This window comes from Neopelma chrysocephalum, unplaced genomic scaffold (assembly GCF_003984885.1).
Source record: "Neopelma chrysocephalum unplaced genomic scaffold, ASM398488v2 Primary Assembly neopelma1_84, whole genome shotgun sequence".
Taxonomy (NCBI): domain Eukaryota; kingdom Metazoa; phylum Chordata; class Aves; order Passeriformes; family Pipridae; genus Neopelma; species Neopelma chrysocephalum.
The window spans coordinates 11,508,038-11,523,208 of NW_020897746.1; the positions used below are offsets into that span (position 1 = coordinate 11,508,038).

General features: G+C 53.9%; 3 protein-coding genes across 6 annotated transcripts in view; 1 reads left to right on the forward strand and 2 right to left on the reverse strand.

The window, feature by feature from the left end:
• The window catches only part of GAA (glucosidase alpha, acid), a 6,755-nt gene extending 4,662 nt beyond the window's left edge, over positions 1-2,093 (reverse strand). The window contains exons 1-5 of the mRNA XM_027691460.1: positions 1,701-2,093; positions 1,248-1,393; positions 732-897; positions 258-354; positions 52-171 (exon numbers count right to left, since the gene is read on the reverse strand). Coding sequence (XP_027547261.1) covers positions 52-171; positions 258-354; positions 732-897; positions 1,248-1,393; positions 1,701-2,063 — 892 coding nt within the window. The 5' untranslated portion in view covers positions 2,064-2,093. The remainder of the gene's footprint in view (positions 1-51; positions 172-257; positions 355-731; positions 898-1,247; positions 1,394-1,700) is intronic.
• Positions 2,094-2,329: 236 nt separating this feature from the next.
• Positions 2,330-12,948, reverse strand: CCDC40 (coiled-coil domain containing 40). Of its 2 annotated transcripts, XM_027691458.1 has the most exons (18): positions 12,853-12,948; positions 12,235-12,325; positions 11,943-12,097; positions 11,375-11,458; positions 11,073-11,292; positions 10,539-10,696; positions 9,592-9,714; positions 9,107-9,228; positions 8,141-8,384; positions 7,857-8,039; positions 6,714-6,959; positions 5,974-6,187; positions 5,290-5,459; positions 5,075-5,166; positions 4,403-4,523; positions 3,548-3,736; positions 3,173-3,331; positions 2,330-2,646 (listed from the first exon to the last, which is right to left on the reverse strand). In XM_027691458.1, the coding sequence occupies exons 1-18, from the start codon at positions 12,868-12,870 to the stop codon at positions 2,401-2,403; spliced, it is 2,835 nt and encodes a 944-aa protein (XP_027547259.1). In that variant the 5' UTR covers positions 12,871-12,948; the 3' UTR covers positions 2,330-2,400. The 2 variants fall into 2 exon arrangements, with proteins under 2 accessions (XP_027547259.1, XP_027547260.1); XM_027691459.1 differs by lacking the exons at positions 12,235-12,325; positions 12,853-12,948 and having other exon boundaries at positions 11,874-11,956.
• Positions 12,949-13,150: 202 nt separating this feature from the next.
• The window catches only part of TBC1D16 (TBC1 domain family member 16), a 29,211-nt gene continuing 27,190 nt past the window's right edge, over positions 13,151-15,171 (forward strand). For all 3 annotated transcript variants that reach the window (XM_027691461.1, XM_027691464.1, XM_027691463.1), the window contains exon 1: positions 13,151-13,241. The gene's annotated coding sequence lies outside the window, so the exon portion shown is untranslated. The remainder of the gene's footprint in view (positions 13,242-15,171) is intronic.

A 15,171-nucleotide genomic window follows, 5' to 3' on the forward strand; every position in this document is an offset into this window, starting at 1 on the left:
CTCTGCCACGCCAGCTCTGCCACACTGCTCACAGCACCCACAGCCCCATACCGACGACGTCCAGGTACTGCCGCACCACACTCTTGGGGTCGGGGCCCAGGAAGATGTAGAAGTCCAGGATCCCGCCCGTCGTGCGCCAGGTCAGGGCCGGGCTGGGCTGCAGGAGCACGTCTGGGGAAGCACAAGTGCCAGAGGAAGAAGCAGCTGAGGACAGGGACGGGGCCGAGCCCTCGCCCCGGCACCTCCACGGGACTCACCCATCGCGTTGCTGTTCAGCAGAAAGACCCCGTGGGCCGAACCGTCGTCCTCCATCACCAGGTAGAAAGGGTGGGAGCCGTAGAGGTTGACCTGGGGCTGGAGCAGATCATGGTGTGGTGCCAGTGAGGCTCTGCTAGAGACCCAACACCCACCCACCCACCCCTCACCTCCAGCCAAGAGCAGCATCACGGCTTGGGGTGAAAACCCAGGGCCTGTGGCCCCAAACACTGCTGAGTCAGAGCAAGAGCCCAGGAGTGCCGGGAGGGAACAGCTCCTGAGCAGCACAGAGCCCCAGGGGACAAAGCCTGGCCTGGGGACAAGGGTCCCATGGGCTTGCCTGGGGTTGTGGAGAAGTCCCAGAGCTGAACCAGCGCAGGCACCTCTCCACAGCCCCAGACTAGATGTGAGAGGCCGTGGGGCCACCCTCACAAGGCCAGATGAGCATCTCCCCTCCCCTCAGCCCCACTCCGTACTGCAGGCGCCATGTCCCGGTTCCAGAGGGTGACCCTGGTCCATGTCGTGTTGAGGATCAGAGGTGTCAGGTGCTCCCCCAGCCCAGAAATGAAATGGGAGGGCAGGGAGGTGGAGATCTGCAGGAACTGGTCTGCGAAGAAGAGGGGGGCGACGGTGGTGTTCAGCCTGCGGAGAAAGGGAGGTTCTGGCAAACAGCCGGGGGGAGGGAGGCACACCGAGCTGCGGGCCCCAGCACCGGGGAGGGACGCGGATGCTCATCACCATGTGAAACAAAAACAAGTTTCAGCTGAGCTCTGGGATTCCTGGTTCCCTTCTCAGCCACCGAACTGCAGAGGGCGTCACAGCAAAGCCCGCACAGCCACCAAGTGCCACCCCACTCCTGTCACCAGTGTCCCCCGCCATCACCAGTGTCCCGACACATCCCTGCTCCCAGCCCGTGCCCCGCGGGGCCGCGTGGGGTTCCCCTTCCAGACCGAATCCCTCGGGAAGGCGATGGGGGCAGGACGGGCACTCACAGGACTCTCCCGCCGCGCTGCCGGCACACGACGAGCCCGAAGGGGTCCTGGTTGACCTGCAGCCCGTAGAGCGTGGAGGGGGCTGCGCCGCCCGCCCGCGGCGTGTCCAGCGGCACCTCATAGCGCTGCCGGGCCGGGTCCCGCAGCTGCGGGGACACAGCGGGGACGGAGCGGGCTCAGAGCGGGGACGGAGCGGGGACACAGCGGGGACAGAGCGGGGACACAGCGGGGACAGGGCGGGCTCAGAGTGGGCACAGAGCGGGGACGGAGCGGGGACAGAGCGGGCTCAGCGGGGGGACAGAGAGGGAACAGAGCGGGGACAGAGGGGAACAGGGCGGGCTTAGAGTGGGCTCAGAGTGGGCACAGAGCGGGCAAAGAGCGGAGACAGAGCGGGCACCCGGCGGGCTCAGCGCGGACCGGCCGCGGAGGGCCCGGGCGGGGTCCGGGGCGCACCGTGAAGCGCAGGCGGGTCGGGGTCTCCAGCGCCAGGTCCAGCCGCAGCTCGTCCACCGCCGCCGGCAGGAAAGCGGCGGCCACGCGGCGCAGGCGGGCGGCGAAGCCCCGGGCCGTGGCCGTCAGGTTCTCGGCGCGGTAGCTGCGGTACCCGCGGGGGAAGAAGCACCAGGGCGGGCCGGGGCCGGGCCCGGGGCTGTAGCAGCAGCCCCGCGCCTCGCAGCCCTCCCGCGACAGCAGCCGCTCGGGGCCGCAGTCGAAGCGGCCGCCCGGGGCCAGGTCGCAGGCGGCGGGTGCGGGGCCGGCCCGGGCCACGGCGGGGACCAGCAGCGCCAGCAGCGCGGCCGCGACCCCCGCGCACATCGGGACCGGCGGGAGCCGCGCGAGGAGGGACAGGGACAGGGATAGGGATAGGGACAGAGATAGGGACAGGGACAAGCACCGGCACCGCGCCGGCGCTTCCCCTTCCCGGCCCCCGCCCCGGGGCGGAGCAGGGAGGCGGGACCCGGCAACAGCGAAAGTGAAACGTAAACAGAAGGATACCAAAAAAATCATCATGGTACATGTTAAATAAACACTATGCCCTGCAACACAAATATTATACCCTGCACCTGTTTATTTTTCTGTATGTATTCGTTCACAAAGCCCGCAGCAGGTAGAAAAATAAAAACGGATGTTACATGTATTTTCTCTGTTTCTATCAGGCTTTCTCCGACTCCAGCCTGGATGCCAAGCACTGGCTGAGCCACTGGAGAGCCCTTTGGTGCCGGGGATTCTCCTCCCGGATCCGCTGGACGATGGTGTTGATGGTCTGGAGCCGCCCCTGCAGTTTCTCCTGCTGGGTCCTGCAGGTCTCCTCGGTGCAGCTCGGGGCCCGGTACTTCCCGTCCTTCAGTGCCTGCAGGTGCTTCTGGTGGGCCTGGTGGGCCACGAGCTCCAACAGGTTCTGAGAAAAGCAACAGGGGAAAGGGCTGTGAGAGCAGGGAAGATGCTCACAGGGAAGAGCCACGGCACGGGTGTGACTCGTGTCAGCTGCTGTGACCACCCTGTGTGACAAGGGGAGCACAGTGCTGTGAGCTCCCCATCACAACAGCCAAACACCACCTCCATCCCGAGCGCTGTAGGGGTACAGACATCACAGAATTCCATAAATCAGAGAAATTCCCACGCATACAAGCCAACCCTTGCCAGGACAGGGTTTCAAGACCTTGAGCTGTCTCTGAGTACCCAGCTGGCACGCACAAAGGGTGGTTGTTACCAGGTATTTTCACGATACAAACGAGATCCTTCAGGCTGATGTTTCCAGGTGAACGCAGCCTCCCCTCGAGTACAACTGCAGCATCAACTGAGGGCCACTGTGAGCCTCCAGGACGTGCCCAGCAAACATGTTGCTAAAATTCGACACACCCTGTTGAGGATGGTGCTGGGCAGAGCTGGCAGTAGCAGGAAGCAGCAGGCTCTGTTTGGCTCACCCAGCGTTTCTCATTCTGGAGACATTCCATGTCCAGGTTGAGGCCGTCGGCCTTGGCCTGGAGTCTGGACAATTCCCGCTTCTTCTCCGAGAAGGTGGCCCTGAGGGACTCTCGGGTGTTCTCCAGCTCCAGGATGGCTTGGTTGCAGTTACAAATGTTCTAGTAAATGGAAGAGAAGGAAATGGCAGACTGCAGTTCTTTAGTTCAGCTGCATTCCCGACCATCCTCCCAGAACTCCTTTGTTGGGGGTGTTTTAATGGATGTCCAAAGCCCTCCCCTGTGCCCCTGTGCACGGGCACCCCTGTGCTCACTGCTGCTCATCACAGGGCCCACACCAGCCACGTGAGCTCCTGCAGCCCTGCCTGCCTTGCTCACCTCCTGGGCTTCCCTGATCTTCCTCCTCAGCTCCTGTTTCCTCTGCTGGAAGTCGTTCTTGGTGCCGTGTTTCTTGTCCAGCTTGCTCTGAGCCTCTCCCCGCAGCGCTATCGTCTCTCGGCGAGAAACAGACGCCTCCATGTCCTGAACCACCTTCTCCTGCTGCTTCAGCAGCTGCCCATAGCGGACCTGCCGTTTGCCAAGACACAAACCAGGCTCAGAACACGGAATGTTCACCAATGGCACCGAGGGAGGTCGTCTGGGTGGCACATCCCACCAACACAAACCAGACACATGTGACACACGAGTGCCTGCAAGCCAAATTTGGTCCAAATCCAAACCTGGTTTGCTGTGTGTGGATCTGGAGGGCAGAGGGCTGAATTGTCAACTTGTCCCCAGTAATATTCCAGATGTTGCTTTGGATCTCATTAGCAAGAGCAGAAGCAGAAAAGCAGAAGCATCCCGAGAATGAAGGGCAAGAGCTGCTTTGCCAGGAGAGGGAACACCTTCCTACACCAGTGATTAAGGTGATGCAATATTTAGTAATCAACATTTCTTTGCTTATAAATCGGGGTCACAGAATCAGGTGGCAGATTACTGCAATTTAAATAGATTCCTTGGGAGTATCCAGACTCTGCTGAGCCTGGCACAGGGAACTCCCAGGGAATGCAGGACGTGTGGGACGCTGGATGTGCTCAGTTCAGTCGAGCTGCAGGGGGTTAAGAGTCCCACCCTGGGCACTGGAGATGCCACTTCTCCAGCCTGTTTCTCACCTCCTGCCTCATGTTTCAGCCACTCCAAAGCTGAGTACATTGTGTGGCTTCCCCTCCTCAGCCCTCTTTCCCAGTGCCTTACTTGCATCCTACGAATCTCTGCTTTCATGGCTTGGATTTCACCTTGTTCTGACCCAGAATCTGTGGCTTCTTTCATCTCTTTTGCCAGCTGGATCTTCTTCTCCCACAGCAGGATCTGATGCCTTTGGAGAAGAAAGGGAAGGGAAAGCCTTTGTAACCCACAGGGAGGACGATCTCTGTGCACCAGCAGCAGCACATGCCCAAGGTAATTCTGAACACAGAGCTGGCAGAATCCAAGGATTTGCACGTGGGACGTGGAAAAGGGCAACACAGAGCAGGGTGAAACCAGATAGCAAGCTTCCCAACTCAGAAAATGGGGTGGTGACTGTAAGAACAAGCGTGCCCAGACTGGCAGGGACTGCTGGACCCCAATGAACAGCCCAGTGCAGCACATTCACTCCCAGTTACTGGCAGAGTCTTCCCATACAGATCTTGGTAACATCCAGCCCACACATGATGGAATTGTTAAAGCCACCATCCTCCCAGCTCGTGCTGGTTTCAGAGACAACTAAAGCACTTTTCAGTTTCTGTGTTTCAAACATTCATTTAAGTCCTTTCCCCTTCTTCAGGAAGGACAGAAGCACATTTGCTCATGCTGGGTCAGTTTGGTGCCTGGAGGAGAACAGGAACATGGACACAGACACACAAGATTGTGGCACTCTCTGGTACCCACTCTGCTTCCACTATGCTGTTCAGGAGCCTTTCCTTCTCCTCAGTCAGCTGACTGTACTTCTCCTGCATCTCCAAGGATTCTTTTTCTGCTGCCTAGATTTGGGAAGCACAGAACAATACAGTGTTGTCAGGCTGAGAAGGTTTTCCAGGATCACCACCTGCCTCCAATCTGCACAGAAGGTTGAGACCTGGGAATGAGGTGTCAGGCCCTGGTACCTTGAGGGAGTGCACAAACTCGTTCTCTGTGATCATGTTGGCATGTTGCAGCTCCTCAAAGCTGCTGTTGTTCTTCCTGATCAACACATTCAGCTTCACCAAGTCATTTGACATGTCCTTCGTGTGCCGCTCGATGTCCTTCTGTTCTTTTGTTTCCTGCTGAATTTCATCTGTGGGTGAATAGAAAAAAGCCTTAGAATTCCCCTGAGCATTGGGTTGAACACAGACAAGGTGTGACAAACTGCTACCAGAGCTGGCAGTGCCTCAGGCAGAGCCACCCATGTCCCACGTGTCCAGCCAAAACATTTTTCCACAAGCCCAAAAACCAAATAAGGTTTCAAAGGAGACTCCCGTGGAAAAGAGTTGGTTTTGGCCAAGGAAAGTGCTGTCATTGCTGGGGACAATAACCTACCCACTACTTGCAACCTTTATTTAAGAAGTGTGACAGGTGACATTGTCACTCAGGGCCTGACTGTGTCAGGACAGTAGGATCAATCCTTACAGGAATAACGACGTGCAAACAGCACAAGAGCCAGGCTCAGCCCCAGTGCAGTGCCAGGGTTGTTGGCACTCCTGCTCACACACATCCAGAGGCAGGTCCAGCTTTTCCCATCTGTAATCCTGCACTCCCTTTTCCCTCCCCTCAGGGGTGAGCACTTTCAGGGAGCTCAGGGAACGCCGTACTCTCCATGCGCACTTTCCTCTGCTGCATGATGGTGATCTGCTTCTGCAGGGCATCCAGGGAGCTGAGCTGCTCCTCCCGCTCCCGGGTCAGCCTGAACAGCTCCCTCTGCTCATTGAGCCAGTACTTCTGCAGTGTCATCACCTCACTATTGCATTCTTCTATCTCCTTGGTCAGCTTGTTGATCTCGATTTCCAGTGGTCCCAGTTCTTGCCCCTGTATGAGGGCAAAGTTTGGGATAAGTCAGGCAGAAGCTGCTGGAGCTTGTTTACAGCATCTGGACATTCCAAAGCCTGCAGATAGGACTCACTTCCACATCAGTATCCAGGAAGGTCTTACAGTGCCAGGGACAGATCTGGGAATCAGCTGAATGGGGCCAACCATCAAACAACTGAAATGTCTCTGCCTGCTCCACACTCCCCTTGGCAGTGTCTGCAGATTTTCTAACAAGATCCTATTTACTCCCAGAGTATTGATGGCATTTGACATTTTCATCAGTTGCAAACAACTCCCTGCAGGAATCTGTGCCAGGCACACCCTCATTTTACAATTCCCTTCCTGTGCATCAAGAACTGTCTGACAAACATAAACACCTGCATTAACTAGTGCAGCTTTTAAATCACAGTGCTGATGCCTGAAAGTTTGAACTACCCAACACTTACACAGTTACATTTATCAGGGACATCTGTGGTCACCACAAAGAATAAAATCAAAATTGGGACTGAATCACAAAAGTACCTACCCCCTGCTGAGCAAGAAGCATCTCCAGCTTCTTGTTGTACAGGCACATGATCCCTCCCTTCTTATCAGCCAGGAGCCTGCACTTTGCAATCTCACTTTCCTGGCAGCTGATCAGATCAGTGGTATTTTTTATTTCCTTGTCCACCTCACAGAGTGTTTTTTGGAGGACTGTCAGCTTGCAGCTGGTATTAGTTGCATTCAGGATAATCTGGGCCACATCGTTCTCAACCTTGTAAAAATGCAGCTCCTGGAATATCAAGAGAGAAAACACATCACTGTCACCAACAGCCACTCGTTGAGTTGTAGTACCACTTATCCCAGCACAGGAATCAGGGGATTGAGATTCTAACCCCAGGTCTGTACTACAAGCTGTAACCTACTTACCCTCTGTGTACCTTTGTTTCTCCATCAGTTGACAGGTAATACAATATTTACCTCTGCCATACAGCTGTTGAAAAGCATTAAGGAGCCTAAAAATCCCCAAAACCTTCAAGTGACCTCACCCATCCCTCCTGCAATCCCCCCTGCTCTGGTGTCTCTAGTTGCCTGGCTAACAGCAGCAGGACAGCACTGTGCTGTACCTTCTCCACCACACCTGGCACACACTCCCCTCACCTCACAACAGCCCCACAGCTCAGCGTGGGAAATGCTGGGCTGAGTCTTCTAGTTTTTCTACCTGTACCAGCTATACACTCCCAGAGAGAGCAACTTATGCCTTAAAGAGCTGTGGGTCAGGTTGGACTGTTCCTTGGGATCAAGAGCTGCCTGCATCCCATTCTGTGAGGGAGTACAGAGGTAAAAGTTAGTTAATGTGGAGTATAGAAGTACCACATATCCATTGTCTTTCTCCAGTACCTAAGAACTGCTAATCCTTTGTAGTAAATACTCCCAGGATTCATCATTCTGCTCCATTTTCTAAGTGAAGAACTCTATGTTTTGTCAGGCCTTTTTGGCCAAGCTCTCCCACATACACCAGAATCCTGCAATCACATCACAGGCAGAACCAGAGTGCAGGCAAACTCAGCAGCCCTTCAGCTGCAGACCTGGAACCAGAATGAAGCCACTGACAACCCCTGGAGAACCCCTGGAGCAGCAGTGCCCTGGTGGTTCCCTTCCCTGCCCTCCCAGGGAGGGGCTGCCATACCAGGTCGGTTTTCCTGCTCCGCAGTTTCGCAGCCATCTGTGAGAAGTGCTTTGCAGCTTGGCTGGAAATCATCTGGTCCTGCAGCTTTGCCATGATTTCATTCTCCATCTGCTCTTTGACATAAGTTCTCTTCTGTATATCCTTCCTGATGGACACCAAGTCATTCAGGAGAGCAGCTTGGTCCTGGAAGGTTGGCAGACAGAGACAGGATCACTATGACTGTTTGAGGGAGGGAATTACATCCAAATATTCCAAAGGACACATCTCCCATGGACTCTCCTCACCATCTTGGTCCTGATGAGGGCCTGCTCAGTCTCATGGAGAATACGAGTGTAGGTGCCCAGTTCAACCTTCAGGGCCTCCTGCTGCAGCAGGCACTGGGCAATCAGCTTCTTTGTCACGTTGGCATCGTTCTGAGACCGGTTCAGGATGGTGACAAGCAACTCATTCTTCTCCTCCTCCTTCCTGATGGACTTCCCACAGCCGTGGATGTTCCCCTCCAGGGACCTGAGGTCACGCCTGTAGTTGCTAGAGGGGCAAATAGGATGGAAAATCATCACAGGGATTGGTGCTGAACAGACACCCACAGATTCCTCTTTTCAAACACGTCATTGCACCAACTGCCCAAGAAGGAAGATCTCTGTAGGGGCTCAGCTGCTGGGACAGTGCAGAGGCAGCAGGAGATGGATGGAGACATTAAGGTTTAAAAGGAAATGTATGTAGGAAAATGGATTCCTTCTTTCAGTACTGTCCCACCCCTATTCCTACCAGGATGTCACCATATAAAAGCAGGTTGCTTGTTCTCAGAGAATCAGTCAAGCCTTACAGCTCCAGAGCAAATAAACACTTCCTTTGGCAACAACAGGGAGGTTTTCCTGAAGATTTCTAAAGGCCTCACAAAACCCTGATAGTGAGAGAGAAATCCTTCCTTACATCTAATTCTTTGGAGTGAGAGGTGTTGTAAAGGTGAGGGAACTCTTTTAAAGGAATAAAATATGAATAGAAAAATTCTGAACAGCTTTAAGAACCCCCTACAATCTGAGAGCTGTGTTTTGGATAAAGAAAACAGGAACAAAGAACTGTGCCTCTTGTCCTTTAATTTTACAATGTGGTTTAAAGCAGGAACTTTGTTCTGCCTGACACTCCCTGCCCACACAGTGCTGACCCTGACAGGAGACACGCTGCCCCTCCTGGAATCCCTCCTGCCCAAATTATCCAAGCTCTCCCCAGGGCCTGCTTTCAGACCATACCTCAGCAGCTCCTGAGTGGCAACATAGGCCTCATCCCTTTGCTTCATTCCAGCCAAACTGCTGTTCCAGTGGCTTATCAGCCTCTTTTTCTCCATGTTAATAGCCTGGACCTCCAGACCAGCCTGGGGAACAGACAGCATGAATCTACACTGTGTTGAAAAACCAAATTCATGTTACAATGCAATTTATTTTTTTTTCTGTTCATAATATGCTGAGCAGGAACAGCTTCAACTTCTGTGGCTGGTTCATTGTCACAGCAGACCAGAGAGCACAGGTCTGCAAGGAAAAACTGCTGAGAAGGGGAGGAGGAAATGATTTACAGGCAATTCTTAAGAACAAAGGAAAAGAAAAAAACGTCTTCATTCCTCCAAACAGGAACAAACCACGCAGCTCTGGCCCACACTGTACACAACACGTGAGGGCAGGCCAGAGGGTCAGTCCTGCCAGGGGGAAATATTAACCAGAAAGGAAAAGCCCCCTCCTACCTCACTGACTGCCTGCCGGGTCACTTTGGTGTCCTCTGCCTGGGCCACGAGCTGAGCCTCAAACAGAGCAATTTGTTCCTGGAGCTCGTAGGCTCTCCTTGTTAACTGCTCCAGGAGAAGGTCCTACAGAGCCAAAATGTTCAGGGTGAGTGATGGACTCTCAGTCTGAACCAACTGTATCCTACAAGAACAAAATCAGCTAGAAAAGGAATTAAATTGGCAACTGGGTTAGATTTGATTCCTACTGAAACTTTCCCATTCATACACAAATGACTCAGGACTGCAGCAGGGACAACTTGCAAGAGAACGAAACTTCTGCTGATTGTTATTCCAGTTGCAGCAGTAAATTGATAATGCAGCTCTGAAGCAGCATTCCCTCCTGTCAGCATGGATTACACTGCACCACTTCTCCTGCGAACCTTAATAATGTATATTTGAAAATCCTTTGTTAAAAACCTCCTAAACCCACTGTATTTTAACAGTTTGCATGGAATTCTGCATTGGTAATACCCAGTCTGCATCCTGGAAGGCAGCAGAGGGAGCTCCAGCACCGAGCAGCTCTGCTCATTCCCAGAGTTCACTTTCCACTGTGAAATTTGCTGTGACTCCCAATAATTCTCCAGACCTGAATACATGATATTTCTTCACTAAATATCTTCCTGCCCCCACACCCCCTTTGCTTGACTGAAGAGTGATTTACTGTCCTAAGGCTTGCCCAACCCTCTGGGCAGTAAGTGCTGCTATCTGGGGGTAGGCAGGGGTTCTTCTCCTTTTTAGAAAAGCCTCTGGGTTTTTTTGGTTTTTTTATTATTTGGGAAAAATATCCCCATGCATCTTCCATGACTCCATCACTCCAGCCTTCCTTCTGACAAGACAGCACATCCTCCAAGACTCACCACTAGCTGTCACCTGTATTTATTTTTTTCAAAGACAGTTTTACTTGGTACCTGTTTTTTCTTTTCCACCTCAGCCTGGAACTTCTCTGCCTCAGCCTTCTTTGTCGACTGTTTCATCAGTAAAATCTTGTGATGCATGTCCTGGTCCATGTTCTGCATGTAGAAAAGCTGCAAGGCCAGGTTTTCAACCTGGGTCTGCATTGCAGAAACTGGGGGGGGGGAAGGAGGGAAAATAGTTACAGAGAAGTTTGTTTGTAGAATACACCTTAAACAGAAATAAAAGGGAAAGAAATACAGAAGCTCCCAAAGCAAAACCTCTCACACACCAGCTACATCAGCCCTCCCCAACATAAGAATTTACATCAGCTTTGGAGCAAAGCTCCACAAGCAAAGCTAAAAATCCTGGTAAGCAATTCCTTGATTCCCAGCCCACAGAATTCCAGGAGCACCCTGAAACTTTTTGGTGAGTGCATTATTCCTGATCAATTTTACTGTATTTTTCAATCCAGCGTTTGACTAAAATCCAAATTAATTTCTCCACCCAGCCCCAGAATCAGGAACCGTTGCCAGCACTGCCCCAGCCACCTTTCTTGCGTTCATCCTCTGTGTTGTGGCTCATGTTCTTGCAAGCATCCCTGAGGGCCTCCAGCTCCTGCTCCAGCTGCTGCCTGGCCGTGGCTGCCTGGGAATGGCGCTCGTGGCTCTTCCGCAGCTCCCCCTGCAGCTGGGCCAGCTGCTGCTGGGCTCCATAGAGCACCACCCCGAGCTCCTCCCTCTGCACTTTGCTGTCCTTCGTCGCTGTCCTCTGCAGACACAAGAGGTGAGGAGCTGTCCCAGGGCAGCTGGGTCGGGAGGGGCTGTGGGAAGGCAAAGGAGAGGCCGGGTACCAGCTCATGGAGGTCAACGTTCACTTGCTCCATCTGCTTGGTGATGTAATTCTTCAGGGCAGCCTGGAATCTTCTCATCAGAGGCTGTGAGGAAGGATGGCATTCAGAAATTTTAACACACTTGTGTAAATAAATTACGAGGAAGCCTCGCTGCTCCTCCCCCCATTAAATAAAACATCTCACTTCTGCCATAGACACTTGTGTTCTTATTTTAGCTACACTTACTGTAGCAAGTGGAAGGAGTTAGTAGTGGGTATTCGTTCATGTCAAAAAGTGACCAGTGAGAATATTTGAAACATGTCAGAAGCTACACCTGAGAACCCACCCACTCCTTGCTGCAAGGACTTCTCTTTCAGGGGCACTGAAGAGCACCAGGTTTGCCCACTACCTTGCTCACTCCTGAACCTGCAGCTCTGGGTATGGAGGGAGTGACACAGTCAGGAGTCAATACTTTGGCAGAAGTGATTTGCAAACAGCTGAGCCACTGCTCACAGCTCCCCTCCACGCCTCAGACAAGCAAAATCACCACGTCTGCAAAGAACAACGACAAGATTCGAGGGCTTCTCACGTGTTCTGGATCCAAGACGAGCAGTTCTGTTTCTTCTACTGTTTCCTCACTTCTTCTGCTTATTTCATGGTCCTTGGATCCCTGCTGCTGGGATTCCTTTTCCCATCTTCGGTCGCCGTGCTCACCAGGGAGTGAAATGGGGTCTCCCATGGTCCCTGGACCCCCCCCCAAAAAAAGAAACAGATAAGGAAATAGGATTAGATTTCATTGTATTGTGCCTCCAGTTGGATTAACAATGAGCAGAAAGGGAGAAATGCTTGAGAGCTGGTCTCAGGTGCTGTTGTGCTGATACCTGGCTCTGTGCCGGTGTCCGGCTCCGCTGCCGATGCTCCCGAGGGAAGGGAAGAGGCTCCTCTGCCTGGTGCTGGCTGCTCCATGTCACCCTGCTCAGGAGGACAACTGTCACTTTCTACATTGTCCTCCAGAGTCTCAGGAGATTTTTCCTGAAACGTAAAATCCATCACCTGAAACAGCTTTTCCATCTACCTCTGTTTACCCCTAGAAATGTGCTTATTTTTGTCACCATGAGACACGAGCGATGCAGACAAAGGATCAGCAGGAGGGCCTGGCTCTAAAACCAGCACAGAGACACTGGCAAAGCTGTGTCACCCCAATTTAAAAAACACCTCACACATACACAGCACAGCAACAGAACCCTCTGGTTCTGTCAGAGCTGTTGTACACGTCGTGCTTGACCCACGGGCTTCCCTTTGTTCCAATTCTGGTTGGTTTTGTGTTTGCAGCAATAAAACTGCACCAGGAGGACGTGCAGCTGCAAACACTGCTCAGGCATTCCGGGAATCACAGAATCACGGAATGGTTTGGGTTGAAAGGGACCTTAAAGCTCATCTCATTCCACCCTATCCCTATCCCGATCCCTATCCCGATCCCGGTGCCGGTCCCGACTCACCCGCGGCGGCTCCGCCATGTTCCCGTTACCAAGCGACGCGTCAACACCCGCTCACGTGACCGCCGGGCCGCACCACCGCGGCCCGCGGGGGGGGGGGCCCTGGGGGGGGCTCTGGGGCCGCACCATCCCCGGCGCGCGGGGGTCGGGCCGCGCTCGGTGCCGCCCGCGGGTCCCGGTGTCGGTGCCGGTCCCGGTGTCGGTGTCGGTGTCGGTGCCGGGCGGTGCCGGCCCCGGGCGGCCCCTCCGCGCCCTCCCCGGCCGGGCAGCCCCGGGGCGGGCGGGGCGCTGGGCGGGCGCAGCCCCGCGGAGCTCAGGGCCGGGAGCGGCGGCGGCTCCGAGCCCGCCCGGGCCGGGCAGCGCCGGGACTTCTGCCGGGCTCGTCTGTGCCGGTAAAGAGGGGCTGGGACGGGGCTGGGGGCGGTGGGAGGGGAAGGGGGCCGAGGGCCACTCAGCGCTGCCCCGGGACCCCCCGGGCCCAGCCCCGGGGTCCTGCCCGGCACCTGGGCGGTGCATCCCGGCGTTATCCCGCTCTTTGTCCGCCCTGCCCACGCCGGAGAGCGGCGGGAGCGGGCGGGATGATGCCCCAGGAGGGCTGGGACGATGCCCGGGGAAGGCTGGGATGATGCCCTGGGGACCGGGATGCTGCCCGGGAGGACGGGATGCTTCCCGTGGGGGCTGCTGGAAAGCGAAATAGTTCTTAAACTTTACGTTCTGTTTTTTTCCGAGCGCATTCCTGTGGTTTCCTTCCCTTTAGGGAGCTGTTTTTCTCCCAGGTGACCCCAGTACCTATCTGAGCTCTGTTACCAGCAGAGGAGGTGGAGGGGGGTCCCTGGCAGTGGTTTGATGCGTGGCCTTGGGATGCTCCAGGCAGGGACTGTGAGGTGCTGTATTATTGCTCACCGTGCTGCTGACACTCCGTAAAATAACTCTGCTGCTTCCTCTGGGAGATCTGTCTGCCTGTTTGGATCTCAGGCTGGGAGCTTGCCTTGCAGAGGTGTTTTGTTCTTAGTTGCCACTCGGAATAGGAAGAAAAATGAAAGATCTTTTAAGAGAAAACAGTAGAAATGTGAAGACCAGGACAACTCAGGCTAAGGATCTCAAACTTGGCTGCTTCTTTTGTTGAAGGCGCTTTTTTGTAGGAGCTCGTTCACATCCTGATGATAACTGTGGTAAAAGTCTCTAAAAGCTTTTCTGTGTTGAATTTGGAGAATATCTGTGTTTGTTTGGACCGTGTGGGTGGTGTGAGGTTGGAGAGCCAGGATGGGGCAGAACAGGGCTGTCTGAGTCCATCAGGAAGGGAGGGAAGGGGAGAGGGGACTGCCGGAGTGTCCGAGTGACAGAGACACGTGGCCTGATGTCTGTTATATTGAGGAAGACTTTTTAGTTCATTTTTCAGTTAGTTCATCCGTTCAGCTGTGACTCCAGGCTCCTGGGGTTTTTAGTTGCTGGTGTTCCGGGATCAAGCCCTGTGAGTGTTATCAGGCCTTGGCTCCGGGACGTTGCAAATAAAAGGCCATAAAAGTGTTACCTGTGGCACGAGCAGTGCAGATAAGGGACATGAAATGCTGGTTAATCTGGGATGGAGGGACATGTGGCACACAGAATGTCTGGGTGCTGCTGCAGGTGAGTTTGGTGCCGAGGTGGGGGGGTGGTGAGGGTTTTGTTTGCTTTTTGTTTGCTCTCTGGTGCCTGAGCAGGTGTGGCCGGGAGCAGCTGCAGGCTCTGATAGAGAATTCCCTTTTTATTTCCGAGTCACAAACTTGCAGGATTCAGCTCCCTTTGCTCTGTGCTCAGTGAGCTGCTGCTGCTGCTCTGGCAGGGCAGCAATGAAGGACTTTTTGGTGACCTACATAATTCTCCCCATGAGATGGGATGACTTCAGAGTGGCTCCCTACGGTAAATGTTTTGCCTTGATTTGGCTGGGTCCTCTTTAACTGGCTCCAGTGAATTGCAAGGAGTTTGGAAAGCTTTTTTTCTTTTTTATTCCCTAATGTTCCTGTATTGCAATGCAGCGGGAAGGTCGCACAAGGGCTCTCATGTGTCCGTGGAGGAGTAGAGATTAAGTGGGTGACCAGCTGAGAGTGGCACAGAAAATCTACTCCAAGGACTGGAAGAAAGCTGCGAGTCCTGACTTGGGGCTGCCGTACTCTGTCTCCAGTCACTCACTCTGTAACCTCTGCTTGAGAGTTCCAAACCCAGCCTTTGCTTTTCCCAGGAGGGTAAAGAGACAGGAACTTGTGCAGTGCCTGAGCCCCCTCACTGCAGTGACTCTGCACTCCCTAAATATGTAAACTTAAGTTTAAGTTATTAGGGCAAAAC

What these genes read in the sequence shown, in the direction of transcription:
- CCDC40 (XM_027691458.1), bottom strand. An exon ending in AGTTTGTGCACTCCCTCAAG is followed by an intron (nt 5,167 to 5,289) that starts GTACCAGGGCCT and finishes TCCCAAATCTAG; the next exon opens with GCAGCAGAAAAAGAATCCTT. An exon ending in AGATCAGGGAAGCCCAGGAG is followed by an intron (nt 3,332 to 3,547) that starts GTGAGCAAGGCA and finishes TCCATTTACTAG; the next exon opens with AACATTTGTAACTGCAACCA.